Consider the following 19254-nt stretch of genomic DNA (forward strand, 5'->3'; position numbering starts at 1 on the left):
TGTGGTGATGGCTGGTTTAACCTGTGCACATTGATTGCTCGTGCAACAGGTGTGCAGTTTAACCCAGCATCAGCGTCCAATCAGCTTCAGATGGAGGACCAGGACACTGGAGGAAGAGGAAGGAAAAGAGAAGGAAAAGACGATGGAAGTAGAAGCCAAATCCTCTTTCTGGCGTCACTTCACACATCTTGCATTGTCTTTTTGTTGAGGATCCCTGTTTTTAACTATTTAATCAACTACTTTAATAGAGCAAGATACAACACACACGCACAACAAGACGGCCCTGAACAACAAATTCCTGCGCAAACACATAATGAATGTAGCCTCATTAACCACATTTATGAATGTAGAATGTGTCTCCATTTATAAATGTGTGTATGTATGGACTTCCTTTTATTATGGCAGATAATTGCCTTCTTCTAGCGCCACCCCTTCATAAATCTAAAAGAAGCAGACTAGTGGATATCGGAGGAAGTACAAATATCGAGACTTTATACTATGACCCAGGGACCCAATAACGTGTTGGATTTTCCCCCTTCCATAAGCTCATTCGGAAACACACAATAGCATAGTCATTCTTTTTACGGCCAGGAACGTTTGCGTGTCCCACATTTAGCATGACAGGAGCGGTGTGGACGAGGCAAGGCAGTCGGGTTATCCGAAGCATACAGAACGCGTCCAGGAGAAGAAGCCACACTGCGCTCAAATCCCAGTATGACGTGCTGGTAATCGGAGGAGGTAGGAATGCAAGATCCAGTGCAAATGTGCCTGAAGAAGCTTTAGGACTATATATTGCGATAGCAGCACTTTAATATACGTTTCTAATCTAAAGGGTTGTAGTAAAGTCCGAATTAAATTTCCTCCGACGGGATTCACAACGTTTGTGGCTCCACGGAACAACTTTGATTTTACGTGCAAGCAATATAGTCACCACTTTACTTGTAGGCTGTAAGACTTGTAGGCTGTAAGACTTTCGTAAACAAATTGCAAACTGCTGAACACATTTTTTTACCTGTGTGAACCATTGCATTATGATGCTATCGATATTTGTTAAATATCATGTGGTGACACAAATGCATTGCTAAATTCTACCGAGTTGGTGTCGATTTTAGTCGTTTAAGTTTGTGTTAACAACCTGTCCACCCAAGTCCACTTGCCAATGTCTTTCTTATCTTTCTATCGGACCAATATTTGTATCCAGGACACAATGGATTGGTGGCGGTAAGTAAAATGAACAGCACGCTCTCATTTGTCTCATACATATCTGCATAAATTAATTCGATTGTCCCATGCAGGCTGCATATCTCCAGAAAGGAGGGCTGCAGACAGCGGTGCTCGAGCGTCGCCACGTCTTGGGGGGAGCCGCAGTTACAGAAGAACTGTTCCCTGGTAAGGACTGGACGTCTGGCATTCGGGCAGATGCCAGAAGGGCCTCGACCTCTCGTGGGCCGTTTGGGCCGGCCAATCACGGAGCGGCATGCTTGTCGGGTTACTCTGTCTGAACACACACAATGCAGAATCGGCACACTATCGAGCACACTGCATTGACGGTCTTTTACTGCTAACGCGCGATGCAACAATTCCACCCGCGGACCCTGTTATAATGTGCAAATGCCAGGGACGTTTTTTGATCCAAGTCCGTCACTGGGTGGAGGCTTGAGTCAATGCCATGCCAAAAAACTAAAAACGATCTGCAACTTTAGGGTGAAGCTAAATCACAACTCTTGCTGATGTCAGGACCGCAAAGTCGCTCACCAGCTTCCGCAAACGACTCAACCCACCTGTTCAGAGTTCACCTAGACTACGTAGCCATTCAGTCCCTTATTTGTCTGTTGCACTATTGTTTGTTGTACGTCCTGGCACTTAGTGAACGCACTTAATTCAGCTTGTATTCATTCATTGTACTTAATTGTGTAGCATGTACTTAATTGTGTTGTGCATATGTGTAGCATGTACTTATTTGTGTAGCATCTGCAGTAGCTAGCTATCACTGCTGTACACGGGGAATGGGGTTAGCCTGGCGATTGTTAGTACTTGCACTTGGTTCTATGAATATCTTTACTGTAGGCCTACCGACGGCGATATATTGTTTCACTTCTTATGACAAATGTACTTATTGTAAGTCGCTTTAGATAAAAGCGTCTGCTAAATGCCCTAAATGTAAATGTAGAATGGATTTTGTATAAATGCTTCGTAGGTTTTGACCTCTAATTTACCTCTTTATCTCTAATGGAACGAATTCGATTGTTTGATATATAATAAGAAATGATGACATTTTTGTAATACGGGTGTTGATAATGTTCTAATTTTATATAAATATGTCCTCCCTGCAACAGGCTTTCACTTCTCCAGGTGTTCATATTTGCTTAGTTTGTTCAGACCCCACATCTATGAAGACCTGGAACTCAAGGTAGCAAGTTCATCCAGAATATCCTGAACACTGCAGTATTTGCAACACAATCAGCACATTCTTATCTATTTTACTGTCTTCTCTTAAGTGATTCCCAACTGATTGGTCAACCCACGGCCCTTTGACTGATCATATGCCAAACCTTAATCTCCATGTCAATTCTGGTTGTGACTTAATGACTACTGACACATGTTGGTCCACCAGATGAGAGCCTCTAGTTGAGCTCAAAAGGCATTTTTAATAATATATATAATATATCATTCGTATTTGTTTGCAGGTGGACCCATGTGTGAGGCCCTGACTTAGTTCTGCATTGTGTGTGTTCATGCGTGCCTTTAGAAACACGGGCTGAAGATCTACAGGAGGAACCCCCATGCATTCAGTCCTATGCTGGAGGAAGGGGTGGGGGGAGCACCCCCCCGGTCCCTCACGCTTGGCGCAGACATGGACATGAACCGGAAGGAGATTGGGAAGTTTTCACAGAAGGATGCCATGGTAGGTAATTTCAATGCCGAGGGTCCACTGTTATTAACCCATAATATATCATTTATACGGTTATGGTAATAACACATTTTTAGGACAATTATTGTCCATATTCCAGTACTGGGTGAAATTATGCTATTATGCTCCCCGTGTCCATTAACCTGTATTATGAGACCATGTGGCAGACCCACATGCATTTCGACCCTCAGCCTCTCTTGCTCTTTTCCAAACACACAGGCCTATGGAGAATTTAACGCATATTTGGATAAGCTTGCCTCAGCTGCCCAACCTCTCCTGGACGCCCCCCCGGTGGATATCATAGGTCTGACCTCAAGTTCCCTAAGAACCAGAATCACAGCGGCCAAGACTTTGATGCCACTTGTCAAATGTGGTACGTTTCCATCCTAGACTCCTCAATGGTATCAATAAATTGCAACTATAATCTATAGTCCTAACTAGTCGTAATATACACATCCATTATTGACTACTTATGGATGACTTGATGATCCTTCTGTCATAATTGATGAGGACTGTATGTGTTGAAAGGCCTGAAACTTGGAAAAAACATCCCAGAGTTCTATGAGATCGTCACAGCGCCGATAATGAAGGTGAGTTAACAGCCTCAACACCATGTTAGTGTTGTCTATACCTTACGAGGATCTTACTAGAGGCTTGAAGACTGTCCTGGGTTTCAGATTCTCAACCAGTGGTTTGAGTCCGAGCCGCTGAAGGCAACGCTGGCTACCGATGCTGTCATCGGAGCCATGACCAGTCCATACAACCCCGGTAGTGGGTGAGCTATGCTAAAGCACACATTCTCCCCTTGATAGACATGGTCGACACATATTTACTAGGCAATGTGATTAGAATGTTTTGGGACAGATCCACACTCAAGCACATAAAGTGCAACATTCATAATGAAATGTGAACAGAAATAAAACATTTGGGTTGAAAATTAGACTACTTGCATTTTTCTGTCTTATTAACAATACTCATGGTGGTTGTGTCTTGAAGGTATGTGCTCCTACATCATGTGATGGGGGAGTTGGAGAAGGAGAAGGGGTCATGGGGTTATGTGGAAGGAGGCATGGGAGGCGTGTCCAATGCCATTGCCAGCTCCGCCCGCTCCCATGGTGCTTCAATCTTCACTGAAAAGGCAAGGCTGTTTGACCTGATTCTAATCCAAGCTGGAATGTACACGTTACATTGTCTGTTCCTTGACATGGGTAAGGAACTAGATCAGTGTTTCCCAGCCTTGGGGTCTGGACCCCACTTGAGATTACTTGCTTTGAATGTTATTTTTTCCACAATTCTTTTTGGACCAATTAATGGATTTGTGAACTCAAAAATCTTGGGAACCACTGAGTCTGTTTTTTTTAATCAAAGTTCTAACGTTATATTGGCTTGGCAGGATGTACAGGAGATTCTGGTTGGTTCAGATGGTGTTGCCAAGGGAGTGGTGCTGAAGGACGGCTCAGAGATCCACAGTAAATTGGTTCTGTCCAACGCTACGCCATACGTCACCTTCAAGAAGCTCACGCCACAGGTGATGAAAGAAGGCCCGGCCTGATGATATTTTTAACATGTAAGCGATATCTATATCTTCTATAATCACATGTCCTTTTTCACAACAGGCTTCCCTATCTCCAGAGTTCATCAAAGCCATTGATCAATTTGATTACACCTCCCCTGTCACCAAGATCAACGGTACGATATATGAAGTTATATTCTTCATTGATTATAGTCGTATTAAGTTTTCCTTTGACTGGTAAAGTCTTAAAGATGCAGCTTCGTTTTGCACCAGACCATCACACCTCTGTGAAAAGGTTCCATAACATTTCTCTAATTCCTAAAATGAATAACAAATTCCCACTTTAGCACAACCCTGAAATCATTTAGTTCTCTTCTGTTTTTGGACAGTTGCTGTAGACAAACTGCCAAATTTCCTAGCAGCGCCCACCCCAGATGGGAAACCAGGCCCACACCATCAGTGCTCCATCCACCTCAACTGTGAGAGTGTGGAAGTACTGGAGACTGCTTACAAAGAGTCCATCAATGGAAAGTATTCAACAAGGTCTGCACTAGTCTATGCTCTTATGGATGTACAAACACACAAACACACAAGCACGCACTCACACACACATGCCAACAAACACACAGCCTGTCCCTCATCCACTATGGGGGTTCCTCTTCTGACAGGCCAATGTTGGAGATGACCATCCCCTCTGTGCTGGATCCCACTCTAGCACCGCCCGGTGCCCATGTTGTGTCATTCTTCACCCAGTTCACCCCGTACTATCTAGAAGGCAAGGAATGGACCGATCAGGACAAGGAAGCATATGCCGATCTCGGTAAGAACTTCTTAAAAGGCATCAAAAAACTGCTTCAGTGACATTCAGTCAAACAGTGTTCCTTTGTTCATGTTTTGTTTACTGTTTTAACTTTGTTCCCCTCGGGGCATGTAGACATTCTCATTGATTGACCCAAACCCAAGACTCAAGCCTGTATTTGTATCTCCCACTTTTCCAGTGTTTGACTGGGTGGAGCAATACGCCCCGGGGTTCAAGAGCTCGGTGGTGGGCCGGGATATCCTCACTCCCCCTGATCTGGAGAGGATCTTCGGGCTAACCGGAGGGGTTTGTTGTAGTCTTTTGTCTCTGTGGAGGGAGAGATTTCAATGGGTGACGTGGTGGAGCTCCTTTGCCTATCCGCACAAGCTCAAGTACGCTGGGAGGGTTAGATTTGCATCCCAGCCTTTCTTCCAGGTGCTGCAACAGGTGTGGTCTAAGGACTACACTTTGAAAAGGGACCCTCACACTTTGAACTATAAAGGAAATATATCAGATGGGCACCGTCGTGGCGCTCTAGGCACTCAGAGAGGTCCTAAGCTATTCTAGATATTCAAATGTTATTGTATTAACCCATTATTTTACAATCAACAATATACAAAAATGTTTCTGAGAAAATTTGTCTTGGAAAGTGAAGGGTTAAAAAGGGTTAACATACATTATATTCTTCTGAAGTACACACACAGCTTGAGTGATGATACGATTATTTGTCAGGAGAGTTTGCATTTTGCTCAAGAGATCGCAGTTTTTAGTTTTGGTGATCTCTATCAACTCTTATTATTCTGTGTACTCTTTCCACCTACTGGACACCCGCCATTCTATCACTATTACAAAGACAAAGACAATTTTATTTTATTTTGTTCTGTTCCAGTTTTTTTTATTGAGGTCATGGGAATTATTATGGAATGAGGGCCTTTTAAGAGAATGCAGTGAAGAGATAAAGACATCTATTTGCACCCGCTCATCACAGAATATCTTCCATGGATCGATGTCATTGGACCAGCTCTACCTGGCACGACCTTTGCCCTGCCTGTCCAACTACCGCACACCTATCAAAGGGCTCTACTTGTGTGGCAGCGGCTGTCATCCAGGTTTGCTTTTACTGCATGAGAATATATCTCCCATCAAAAGTGGCTTGGGGGATTGTTGCCTGTAATTTATATAAGAGCTTCAACAGGATTACGAACAACACCAGTCACATGGAGAGTGAGTGTGACATTGTACCACTGATAGTATAGTAGGCCACCTAAAGGTATTGCAAACGGTTCTCAAGTCCCTTCAGTTGGTCCCTTTTAGAATATAATAAGTAGATTTCTTTAGATTTTTAGTTTAGCTTAAAATCCAGAAGTGTGTTGCATAGTAGTTTTTTTGTTTTGTTAACTTTAACCACCTTACCTTCTGATGATTGTGTTGGACTAACTTCCTTGTTATGTTATTCCCCTTGCTCACAACGTTGTTTTGCACTTTTGCAGGAAAAGTGCTGTATTGATAAAGTTTTAATAATTGATTTGATTGTGTGTTAACCAATCTCTCAGGTGGTGGAGTGATGGGGTCTCCCGGATGGAACGCTGCTCTTGCCGTCATGGCCGACCTGAAACGTAGCTAGATAGCATCGCCGGACTGCATCGCAGGCTGGATCTTGTACCAATGATTTGGTTGTCACACATCTTGGACATTGATGGAGACCTGTGGAAGTCCATATTCTGTTGTTAACACTAGAGATTGACCCAATCCCCTCCCTCAAAATAGAGTGTGTAAAGTGGCCGATACCTTAAACTGTGCTAATGTGAGGGTCAGTCTGGTTTGAAAACATAACGATGTGGAAAATTACAAAATATGCTAATTGAATTAACTAATTGAAAGTAAAATGTGTTTTATAACTAATATAGCTTCCCAATTGCCTGACTCCTACTAATTACTGCCTACGTACCTTACCTTCTAGCTCATTATTTGGGGGATACTTATTGTTTATATTTGTATCAATAAATTCAAGTTGAATATGAAACCAGGAAAGTGTGTCCTTAATTATGAATATGGTTTTCAAAAGGGAACATTTCTACAGTAGCCTATATGTCTTACATCTAGAGTGTGGCAATTCATTTACGTTAATGGGGGCATAATAAGTGGGGACTGTCCCTTTAAGGCGCCTATTAGGGTGGTTCCAACTACGTTACAGGGTCAGGAAGCGGACTGAACCACCTAGATTACGGCAAAATTCGATACTCGTTGACCAAATGTAGCCAAACAATGTGTTAACTGCAGTGGTGCACATTTTAATGAAATATATTTGAATTAATAATGCTGGATGGTTGCGCTCATGAAGTTCACAAGGGATATATGCAGGCTCTTGGGACTCGGGAGCGGTGAGAACCCCCTACTTCTCCAAACTTTCAAAAACTTTTATCCTGGTGAAAAATGAGCGACAGAATTGTCGGACCGAAATTGTATCGCTAAATCGATGTGTTTTACGATAAGTGTTCAATCTACAATGTCTCGTCTGATAAGTTAACAGTATACTGCGAGTGAAACAGGGAAAGTGCCCATTAATGTTGCCAGCTACACCCTGCTTGTTGTGCCTCGAAGTTCGTCGAGAGAACTGATCAAATAAAAAATTGTTCGGTAAATACTAAAAGGCGATATTTGTCCCGATCACTTTCTATCGTGATAAGTTAAGCCTTTATCAGCTTGCATGGGGCTCATGGGGTTTGTTTATGTGGCTGCTCGTTGCCTAAACCAATACAACATAGCTGTAGACATCCGAAATTCGTTTTGCTATTTGATAAAAACAAACTAACGTGATGGGTTTTTTCCTTACTTTCATTTAAATTTCATTTAGTGTAGTGCTGAATCACCATGACTAGTGATGACTCGATTTTTGGGAACTTATGCTACCGACTCGTTCCTTAAGCAGTTTCAAGGCTACATTAACATTCGTGTCTATTAAGGGCATCTGGAATGCCATCTAAGGTAAACCGCTCATATTTTAAGCAAGAAATTTACTTTTAAATAATATGCCCATGTGGATAATTCACTTTAGACGTTAGGCAGCATTATAAGTACTAACTGTTTTGTAAAGATAATTCCCTCAGACCTTTGATAAAACAGGAGTAGATATTCGAATTTGACCAAAGAGACCTTCTGGGTAGGTCTACTGAAACATTCCTTTGACTCTATATTGTTGGAAAGGGAGATACTGGTTGGTTGCCGATGCACGAGGCATCCTGTTTCTATGCAGGTTGAACCCTCAACCGGACGGCTTTTGCAAAAAAACAAAACTCTCCAGCCCTCAAATATAACATCGTGTTCGCTGATGACTGCAGGCTATAGGTTTCCGGATGAGATGCTGCAAAACTGCTATGGCAGTGCAAAAAAACAAAAGAGATGCTTGACACAATGTGTAGACCAACGAGGTGGTGCAGTGTTTGAGACGCTTTGATGTTTGGTAAAATGTTAAGTTTAGGTTATTCCACAGAAGATAAAAAAAAATAATAATAATCGTGTGTGTGTGTGTTCCTATAATACCATTATAGGAATGATATAGGCCTATACGATTAATTTATCTGCACTCTTAACAGCTGGTGTTTTTCGTGCAAACAAAACATTGAACATGTTAGGAGCAAAAAAGTCACATAATAGTCTAATTGTTTTACTTTTAGAGCTGCAACCAACTATTATTTCGGTAGCGGCTGAGGGAAGAAGTGCGAGAATACGACGGGCATAAAACTGGAGAGTTCCATGTAAAAAGATTAATAATTTAGTTGATTAAATGTTAGAAACTATAGCAAATGCCATCACAGGAAAGGGGATGTATTCAGTGTGCTTTGCAGTGAATCAATTGCTTTGCCGTCTCACTGCAAGAAAAGGGCACGGAAATAATCTAGTGCTAAACTGCATTGATTCATTTTGGTAACCACAAGTGCCAGCTTCCTATTGTGTGTGCATTCTATTCCTTGTTTGGCAGCATCTAACCTTTATGCTTGCAAGAAACTGAATAGAAATTCTGCAATGTTTGCACCCCTTTTTAGTGGAGCTTCCACACTGACAATAAAATTACAGAAAACCTGAGTGTTCTGTTCCTCTATGGGGGGCTAAGAAACCCCAGTATGGTTCTCACTCTCGCTTCGGTTTATTAAGGTTTAATTTATTTGGACTGGCGGATACGGCAATCTTTATAAACAAGAATCTAGACAGACCAAGTATCACAACGAAGGCTGACATTTAATATATGACTAACAATACTTCTAAATGCAGTATAGGTTTCAGATTTTTATTTTTTTTACCAGATTTACGTGACATGTTGGAAGAAATGTGTTCATGATTAGTACACACACACACACACACACACACACACACACACACACACACACACACACACACACACACACACACACACAGAAACACACAGGATACGCAATACTATTAAGCAGAAGGTTACAGTAGTGTAACACAACCCTGAGGACTGGGTACTGGGTTAAACTTGAGACAACAAACTGGAATGGTCCTAGATATATTTTAAGCACATCTAATATTGTTTCTCTGAGAGTTACTGACTCTAACCTGTATAATTGTGGGGGCAGGATAGTGTGGTGGATAAACTCCTTGTCTAAAGGTTCTGGGTTCAATCCCCAATATCCGAAACCTACCTGTAGGCACGATGCCTAACCTCTACTTGCTCCTGTATCTGCTATTATTTATTCTTACACCCCATACTCTTGGGTGTAATGCCCCACCTCCTGGCTGGATGTGTTGAAACTCTTAGAACAATGTGTTTCGGTGGAATCCCCTGACGGTGTGCCCTTCTCCCAGGTCCTAATGTCCAACCAACAGAAGAGCAGATGGACTGTGGTCCTGCTCCCTCAGATCCTCATGTGGGCTCCCTGTCACAGGTGAACAAGCTTTTCTTTCTTATCTTAGGAATGTTCCTCTCTGCACTTCCATACAATTTCCCACTGTATCGGGTGGGAGCTTATGCTACCGACTCATTCTGTGAACCACTTCAAGGCTACGTTGCTCATTCATTGTCTATGATAGCTCACTCCCTCGCATAGAGCAGCAAGTCTATAAGGGAAATTGTTGGTGATTATGAAGTCCTATAAACATATCCTTAAGAATGTGAAATGCAGCTGTTTGTGTGTCTGTGTGTGTAGGAAATTCTCAATGGAGAGGAGGGTCTAAGTGAGGAGGAGAAGGCAAAAAAGCGAGCAGAGCGACGCAGAGCCAAGAGGAAGGTAGGGACACTTGCTCACTCAATGTCCAGTAAGTTGGTTCACTGAGCAAGGGCATTAGTGCCCTGAACAATAACCAGGAAAGCCCTCTTTATTTCCAGCGTCAGAGGGAACGTAAAAAGCAGGAACTGGTGAAACAGAGTGAGAACGCTGAACAGGTAAGGGTAATTTAAAACTGCGTATGTTGTGCTCTTTTACAGTGGCTTTTAAAATGTGCCATAACATGTCAGTTTCTGCACATTAGGACGAAGATGAGGATGGCAGCGCAGACTCTGAGTTGGACGAGAGTGAGTCAGACGCAGAGGTTGTTGCCGTGGATGAAGATGAGGAGGAAGTTTTGGAAGTTGAAGAGGACGAGTGGGCAGAACAAACGTCCGTTCCTCAAAGTGAGGAAATCTCCCCAGCCGTGGCTCCTTTAGGGATAAAGGGTCATCAGAAGAGCCAAGCCAGGCCCAGTGAGGAGGTAGGAGGGAGCAGAGGAACGTACTCAGGGAAAAAAGTAGTTAACGTGTAAGGTAATGCCCTGTTACAGCCCGATTTCAAACACTGAGTTTGGGCATGAGAGTTCTAGGAAGAAGGGGTAGGATATGATGTTGCACATGAAATCAAACACACATCATGGCGTTACACTATTAAGTTCCCGAAAAGCTTAACCCTCTCTCGGACGTGGCCATCAACATCTACTGCTGCACAGACAAAGCTCCACAAATCCACACACGCATCACTCGTGACGATGTGACAAAAACAACACGTCTTATATTCAGAGAAGACTAGAAAGAACTGGTCGGTGGACAGGCAAATAAAGGAATTAACCGGTTTGCTCTTAATCACTTAAAATACATCACATGTCTAAAACAAAACAAAAAAAAGTAATTGTTTGGCTGCAGCTTACAATAAGTCTAACTGTTGATTACTTTGTTTATGTAATTATTTACTCATGAAGATGACACAGAAGTCACGTCACAGGTTACTAAAGCCCAAAGTGATGTCTTGCATTTGGCTTGGTTGCTGACGGGAAATAATTTTAAGAAAAAGCAACTGAATATCTCTGAAATGCCACATAGAAATATTGTATTATAATATATTTCTACTTGATAAACGTTCCAAAAAAATGAATAATTTCAGATTTTTGAGTGCTTTGACTGTTGTCAGCCTCACCTAGTAGTCGCCTGCTTAACGACTGAACGTAACATCAACCCTGTGTTATCTGCTCGGCACCCCAAGGAACCGGAGTGGGATGTGAGCAGTGCTTTCTTTGCCAATGCCGCGAGCCACATCAAACCCAAGGGCTCGAGTCGCAAGTCTAAGGAGAACAAGGAGAACGAGACCAGGAGAGAGGTGAATAGAAGCTCCTGTTATCGATTCAGTTTGATCTGAAGGGTAACTATTAATACCAGCATGCTTTCATTTATTGGAATAGGGTCAGTATACTGCTGTAATCACTGCAGTTGATGGTTTCAGCTTCAAAGTCTGATAAAGGAACATGTGAACATTGAACCAGTAATGTATACAAAACGATCACAATCAATAGATATTGGGCTACCGGCCATAGCCCTGCTATATTATTTCACTCGTTGACAAAGGATGGTTAATTAATAACTTATTTGAAGTAAAGTTATACAAAGTAAAACAGTCTACAAATACTAGAATACTGTGAGTGAAGAATTTTAAGAAAAGGCTTAATGAAATGAAGCAGAATCAAAACAATTCAACAATTACTTACTTTCCTTTCAGATAAATGGTGGACCAGATAATTCAAATAAGAGAAGTGCCTCATTGACAGGTAAAGGTGTGTGTGTGTGTGTGTGTGTGTGTGTGTGTGTGTGTGTGTGTGTGTGTGTGTGTGTGTGTGTGTGTGTGTGTGTGTGTGTGTGTGTGTGTGTGTGTGTGTGTGTGTGTGTGTGTGTGTGTGACACAATGACGATTTAAGGGGATGAGTTAAAACAAATTCACTTCTCTTGTTATTGGGCACCTATCTGCCAAGCCACATGGCTCTCAAGCGTCGCTGTGAACTGTTTATGTTGTGCAGAGAAGGGGATAAAGCTGGTGCAGGAGGGCCAGTACTCTCAGGCAGTCAGCATGTTTACAGAAGCCATCCGCTGTGACCCCAAGGACTACAGGTATGTCACGCTTGTTGTTGCAACATGCGACAAGGTCATCAGAAGAATCACAAATGCATTGAAATTGGCCATCTTGGTGCAATTTTATGGAGAGAAATACAAAGCAAGAAAAATAAAGCTGAAAGGTTAGGTTCACCTAGGTTTCTGCTGTTTTGGGGTTTGTTTCCACGTCCAGATTCTTTGGGAATCGCTCGTACTGCTACAGCTGTTTGGACCAGTACCCTCTGGCCCTGGCCGACGCAGAGCGCTCCATCCACCTGGCCCCCGACTGGCCCAAAGGATACTTTCGCAAAGGCACCGCTCTCATCGGCATGAAGGTGGGGACGGTGTCAAAGTGAAAGTCAAATTTATTTGCATAGCACAGTATCATACACAGTGGTTATTCAAAGTGCTTTAAAATAAATAAAATAAAATAACAAATAGAAAAGTAAATTAAAAAAATATATATATATTAAAGTAACAACAAAATAAAACAAAACAAGATTAATTAGGTAGGATTTGAACCATTTAAGGACATTTCCTTACAGTCCGACACACATTTCTAGTCTGTTAAGCAGTATTTTATGATAAACTGTGTCAAAGGCTGCACTAAGATCTAGTAGTACCAGGACAGTTATTTTGCCTGAGTCAGTATTTAAGCGGATGTCATTTAATACCGTAACTAGTGAAGTTTCAGTACTGTGATGTTGACGAAAACCTGACTGGTATTTGTCACAGAAGGAATTCATATTTACGTAGTTACTGATCTGGTTAAAAACTACTTTTTCAATAACCTTCCCTATAAAGGGGAGGTTTGATATAGGCCTGTAATTTTTAAGTAAAGCTGCATATAGGTTTCTCTTTTTCAGAAGCGGTTTGATAACAGCAGTTTTTAGTGATGCAGGGAAAATGCCAGATATGAGGGAACTATTTACAATCTGTAAAAGTTCACAAGATAAACAGCTGAAAAAACTCTTCAGAAAGTTTGTAGGAAGAGAATCAAGACAGCAGGTGGATGAGTTAAGCTGTACCACAGTCTTTTCAAGGGTCTGGATGTCAATAGCATTAAATTCAGTCAAGGAGGCATCATTATGTCTGTGCAGTGAAGTAGGCCTAGATGTTATGTCATTTGATGGCCGGTTGGAGATAATGTTTTCTCTAATGTCTTAAATTTTTCGTTGGCAAAATGAAGCAAACTCATTCATTAGGTGTCATGAGTTCAAGACTTAAATGTAATACTCTTATAGACTGATATATCCACTACTGCTGGAGTCGATGGTTAACCTGTTTGGTCCAAGAAATACAAATCAAGTGGTCGTGGTTATTCCTTTACGGTGAGTGTTTCTGTGTGTATTTGCAGAGGTACAGCGAAGCAGAGAAAGCCATGGCACAGGTTTTAAATCTAGACAAGGACTGCGAAGAGGCTGTCAACGATCTCTTTCACTGCAAAGTGCTGCAGTTGATGGTAAGTAGACACGACTGTGATATCATTAAGTCATTGCTTCCCTTTTTGTTTTGTACCAATTGTACCAATTCTAGCCGTTAACAGCTAGAATTGTGCGTTTTTGCACAATGGTAGTACTCATGGTTTACTTAATCTTTGCAAAAATAAATCATTTAGGATTTATTTTGAAAAGCGTTTTAGAACCTCCCCCTCATTAAATATAGTGTGAAGGCATTGGTTTTTGACTCTGAGGCCAAAGGGTCTGGGTTCAATCCCCAGTGTCTTAACTCTATCTATAGGCATCCTTGTTGAAGAAGATGCCCTCACCTCTGCCTGCACTCTAATGACATATCTGTATTCACTCTAGTTTGCTTTGGATTAAAGTGTCTGTTAACAAGTGATGTAATACCTTCTTCACTACTCATGGATCCTCTCTCTCTACAGGCGCATGGTTTTGAAGAAACGCAAAGTGTCCTGCTGCTTGAGAAGCTCTCCACTGTACAAGCGGTTCTGTCGTCGTTCCCCGACGCTGCCAGAGGTAGGCCCCTCTGGGTTCACTCCATTACACCAAAGCCTCCATCACACACACATCACCTATACCGACACAGGTTTCTTCAGACAAGGCTGAAAATAATTCCCTCTTTTCCATACTTTGATCCCCAAGCACATAACATGTTCATACATGATATGACACCCTTCAATGCCAATCACATAGACCTACCTACTATTTGTTCTTGCTGCTCACTCAATCAGCAAGTAACTTTCACACATCAGAAGCGAACTTACTGATGTGTCAATGGTTTTTGTTGTCTTTTTCATTAGGATCATCAATCATTAGGATAATATAACAATTTCCTTTTCTCGTTGCAGTTGGGAGCCAGGATTCATCCTTGGTGCAGCCAGAGTAACTATTTGCTCTTGGGGAAATAAACCAAATGTGAAACCACAAGGGGTTAAAATTTCTAAGCTCAATTTGAGTTGTTTGCTGAAATGTGTTTTTCTGACTATCAGAAGCCCCTGTGTGTCGCTGTGGGTGGGGAACGTGACGACCGAGTTGACAGAGAAACACTTACGGGACCTTTTTAAAACGTATGACCTACTTCCACTCACCTGCTGTACATTGCCAACCTAACTGAAATAAGGAAGACATTCTTGAGTTCCAAATATTTAACAACAATAGTCTATGGTCAAAGAGATGATTTGAGTGTTCATAAATTCTACACTCTTTTTTTTCTTCCAAAGGTATGGTGAAATAGACAGTATCCGTGTGCTGCATGAGAAGTTCTGTGCCTTTGTCAACTTCAAAAACGCCACCATGGCAGCACGTGCTCTGGAGAAGCTGAACGTAAATGAGCCCGCCCGCCACCACCAAAACACACAACCCACACTCTGACCTCATTAGTTTTACATTAAGCAATGTTGTTGTGTGACGGATGTTGAGTACAGCAACCCCATTAGCCGAGACCACTGTCAGCTAGTCTTCCTAGGGCACACATGGAACACGTATAGACAAAATATAACTTGCAATACAAAAACATGCAGATATGTGCATTGTTAATGAGCATGACATGACTTAAAACAGACAGTGATGAATGCTGGAGGATTTCAGACACTGCCTCCACAGTGGAATCCAGATGTTCCAGATGTTAACGTTGATTCACTGTCTGTTCACAGGGTTGTAGTATCGAGAACACGCGCCTGGTGGTGCGGTATCCCGACCGCCGCACCCAGAAGGCCCTTTCCATCCCCCTGAAGACCAGCCTCCCGGCCACACAGCAGGCAGCGATGGCAGCTGGGTGAGTGGCTCTATGGTGTGAACTCTTGAAGCAGCCAAGGTGGGGGTTTTACATTCACATGTAGGCCCTTGGCGTACATTTTGGACAGAAGCAAAGCTCTTGAATAGCTCCAAATAAGGTTTCTGCTGTGTGTCCTAGTTTTGAATAATTTGATACATGTTAGCAGATTAACCATATTAATGGTTAAATAAACTATAAAACTGGTTTGTGATTTTTATTAAAAACTACAAAAACGGGTTTGTGATTTGATTACATTCTTTATTTATAAAACCGTATAAACAGCTAGATATCCCATTCCAAAGTGATAATTATATTCGACAACAGGATTGTAAAATTTCTGGATCAAACCGCCCAGAATGCTCCTCTACATTTGTCGACAACACATTCACCCGATTCGTTGAGTCCTTCAGTTCAGTCATCAAGCGTCTTCTCCTGCAGGCCGAGGCGACGAGGCCCAGTAAACGAAGAAGAGTGTTACTTCTGGAGGACGACCGGCTGCCATTTTGGAGACAAGTGTCGCTACAAGCACTTTCCTGATCAGAAGGGCAAGGACAGGAAGCCCTGGCAGCCTTAACGACGGTTTCCTTTTTTTTTTTAAGGTTGCCTTGGCAACGCAGGGAGCCGGGATTCCCAAGCCTGATTCAAGGGAGTACTTAACGAATGTGGTATCCAAAACAACGTTCTGCTCGCCTTTTGGTGGACGACCGGACCTGGACTTTGAAAACGAGGACCACAGGCAGTACGGGGTAAACGGATAGAAGCTCACAAACAAGGCCATAGAGCCATGACCACCTCACTATTCCAGCCCCCTTTCCATGTAGTCAAGTTATTATCTCATATCCAGAGTTACCATGCTAACTATGACTCAATTTAACGGACACTTCTATTTAGTTTATTTTAATAGTTTTAGTGTAGTTTTATCAAACTTTTTAATTTCAGGTAAGCACGACATGGTTTCAGTTAACTCTAATACTTTGTTTTTAGGCATTGTTTTAATAGTCTAATTCTGTTTTTAATTGGCAAAGTTTCTCCGGTTAACAATTGCATATTTAGAGTTTGCTGAGAAGGCATTATGTTTTACTTTACTCGTGTTAACACTTAAAAATGCAGCGCTTGGGTCATTTTCACGCTGGGTCAACCGGGTGCGACATGCAAAACTCTGGCTCCGGCCAGGCAACAGCTGGCTCGTGGCAGTCTCTGATTTGTGGCACAAACCCGCCCTCTCATCTCGGCCTACGTCCCACCTCTTTCTTCCTGTGCCAGTAGCGCCAGACCAAAGACCAACAGACACGTTTGGTATTTTAAGTTTCACCCGATGCTGCCCACACTGGTAACTTAGAAGCCGCCTATACATTTTTTTTGCTGCAAAAAATGTTCAGGGAGTCATCAAGAGTCATCAGATATTCGAGAGCTGAATAACAGGACGAAGAACTGTATGTTTATGCAGTAATGTGTAGATTTGGTCATAGGCTTCATGACTTCTTTGGCAGGCCTTTCTAAAATACTAATAATTATAATATTGGGTGCCAAACACAGTTATACATCCATTGATTATCAATGAATATCTACATTTGATGCCCTTATTCAGTTATATAAATGCTGCAATCAAATATCTAATTAAAACTGGGGTTAGAGTTAAGGTATTTTCTAGCTCTAGCTACTTCATGATATGACTAAGTTTGGTTTGCTCTTCTGTATCCTGTGGCTTAGAGGAAGTGACAATTGGACAATTTCACCTAGCGCATGACATATTCATATCCGCTTATTTTTTTCCCCTTTCTCATTGTTGATTCTCTCTTGGTCTCTGTATGGTGTTAGGACCTTCCACCCAATCTCACAATAGCCATGTAATGGCTGGTCAATCTGACAAAATAAACCTTGAGTAAAATGTATACCATATTCAGGACCATGGTCGCAACATGATCTCATGCATGTAAAAAGTCAGTGTTTTGTTTTTGTTTGCTTAGATCTTTTTCTCATTTTCATTATATTGAAAGCCTGCATTTCAGTATTTCACTAAACATTAGCAAAATGTTTCTTCTTTTCTCTGATGGACATAAAAACACTAGATTAAGGGAGCACTAGCCTATTGGCTTTACTCTAACTTTGACTAGAATTCAAACAAGCCACACTACGTTGTATCTCAAACTATGCACAATATAGCGTACATATTTATTTGTATATTTATACCTAAGCGTAACCAAAATACATATATTTAGCTTTGACTTTGCCTGTCTTGTGTTGTGGTCGAAATAAGATGGGCTTTCAAAGACTTTTTTTTGTTTTTCACAACATTTCCCAACTAGACATGTTTATTTTGTTTTTTAAATTTTCCTGTACAAGTAGCTCCGTGAACAGTTTTAGGGGAAAGGCACCTATTGCTGTCTGTCTTTGAGTAAGAGTTGAGTAAAACAATCTATCACAATGTTTAGTTCTGCTTCCCTGTGGTTCTTAAGTTGTCCCTTTTTTTTATTTTTCTTGTAGTATGGGCAAAAGTTGTGAACAAGAGTTTCAAGGCCAAGCCATGGGGATAGTGGATATAACTTGTACTCCTAATGGTTCTACAAGACTGATACTAATGCCTTTGTATTACAGTGCTTTACAATTTATGCACAGCACACACAAGACACACAAGTTGTTCTTGTGCGTTATGTGGTATTTTATTTTATTCTTCTCATCTGATGCCTGTTTTAAAAAAGTGGGCGTTTTGATGGGTTATATTTATATATATATATATATATATATATATATATATATATATCACAGAATTTTACGTTTATTCCTTCTAGGCAAACTCAAATATAAAAAAAGAGAAAGCTTTTAATTGATTTAACCTAAGCATTGCACTCCCCTCCCCCCTTTTTAGTTACCAAATATTTTGTGCTCAGTTATGTACTGAACTGCAAGAGTCTTTTTTTGTATTTAATAAATTTATTTGAATTATTATGCATTATTTGTCCTTTATTACAATCAACAAATGTGTTTTTGGTGGGATTTTTATAAGGTTAGGGTTAGTTAATTTACTCCACTGTGATTGTTAACGTTATTCACGCTCCCCATCACTAGGTGGCAGTGGTGTACCTTCTTTATATTTTTGTCTGAACTGGCCTTCCGAGTTCACAGTAGACCCACATATACATGCTACACTCGCCAAGTCATTCCTGATGCTCCAACAATTTCCCCATTGAAGAAGTTCATCAAAGCATGCAGGGACCATGTGGGGTATAAGCCAGCCCTGTCATCACTGGTAGGAGACAGTGGTGTGGCCAGACGTAAGGATGGGAGTGGGGAAAATGTAACCACTCAAACCAATGGGAGAGGTAGACTCTAGGAATGTATGGGAAAAGCATCCACTCAGTATCTCCATCAGGCTGAACCCATGCCAGTGTGCAAGTATAGGCCAACTCAATGTCTATTTAAATATACAAGTGCAAGGGAGTGTGCAAAGA

At 41.6% G+C, this 19254-nt stretch overlaps 2 protein-coding genes across 2 annotated transcripts; both read left to right on the forward strand.

Annotated features, from left to right (window-relative positions):
- Nucleotides 1-491: 491 nt before the first annotated feature.
- Nucleotides 492-7239, forward strand: pyroxd2 (pyridine nucleotide-disulphide oxidoreductase domain 2). Its single transcript, XM_084471038.1, has 16 exons — nucleotides 492-738; nucleotides 1202-1221; nucleotides 1296-1389; nucleotides 2337-2410; nucleotides 2750-2905; nucleotides 3131-3284; nucleotides 3440-3501; nucleotides 3589-3686; nucleotides 3908-4049; nucleotides 4305-4439; nucleotides 4528-4600; nucleotides 4814-4967; nucleotides 5093-5244; nucleotides 5423-5529; nucleotides 6212-6332; nucleotides 6777-7239. Exons 1-16 carry the CDS (start codon nucleotides 618-620, stop codon nucleotides 6845-6847), a joined length of 1734 nt encoding a protein of 577 aa, XP_084327164.1. The 5' UTR covers nucleotides 492-617; the 3' UTR covers nucleotides 6848-7239.
- A 196-nt stretch (nucleotides 7240-7435) lies between these two features.
- LOC311350045 (uncharacterized protein) lies at nucleotides 7436-18683 on the forward strand. The gene is made up of 16 exons (XM_084470085.1): nucleotides 7436-7604; nucleotides 10048-10127; nucleotides 10389-10469; nucleotides 10568-10624; nucleotides 10711-10929; nucleotides 11691-11804; nucleotides 12201-12249; nucleotides 12496-12586; nucleotides 12762-12903; nucleotides 13926-14030; nucleotides 14454-14547; nucleotides 14880-14913; nucleotides 15021-15098; nucleotides 15252-15354; nucleotides 15684-15805; nucleotides 16244-18683. Exons 1-16 carry the CDS (start codon nucleotides 7547-7549, stop codon nucleotides 16377-16379), a joined length of 1563 nt encoding a protein of 520 aa, XP_084326211.1. The 5' UTR covers nucleotides 7436-7546; the 3' UTR covers nucleotides 16380-18683.
- Nucleotides 18684-19254: the final 571 nt, after the last annotated feature.

The sequence above is a fragment of the Micromesistius poutassou genome (genome assembly GCF_964030765.1).
Source record: "Micromesistius poutassou genome assembly, chromosome: 7".
NCBI classification, from domain to species: Eukaryota; Metazoa; Chordata; class Actinopteri; order Gadiformes; family Gadidae; genus Micromesistius; species Micromesistius poutassou.

What these genes read in the sequence shown, in the direction of transcription:
- pyroxd2 (XM_084471038.1), top strand. Translation starts at nt 618, where the DNA reads ATGACAGGAGCGGTGTGGACGAGGCAAGGCAGTCGGGTTATCCGAAGC. An exon ending in CCCTGTCACCAAGATCAACG is followed by an intron (nt 4,601 to 4,813) that starts GTACGATATATG and finishes GTTTTTGGACAG; the next exon opens with TTGCTGTAGACAAACTGCCA. An exon ending in TGGCAGCGGCTGTCATCCAG is followed by an intron (nt 6,333 to 6,776) that starts GTTTGCTTTTAC and finishes CCAATCTCTCAG; the next exon opens with GTGGTGGAGTGATGGGGTCT.
- LOC311350045 (XM_084470085.1), top strand. Translation starts at nt 7,547, where the DNA reads ATGGTTGCGCTCATGAAGTTCACAAGGGATATATGCAGGCTCTTGGGA. An exon ending in ATGTGGGCTCCCTGTCACAG is followed by an intron (nt 10,128 to 10,388) that starts GTGAACAAGCTT and finishes CTGTGTGTGTAG; the next exon opens with GAAATTCTCAATGGAGAGGA. An exon ending in CCGCTCTCATCGGCATGAAG is followed by an intron (nt 12,904 to 13,925) that starts GTGGGGACGGTG and finishes GTGTATTTGCAG; the next exon opens with AGGTACAGCGAAGCAGAGAA.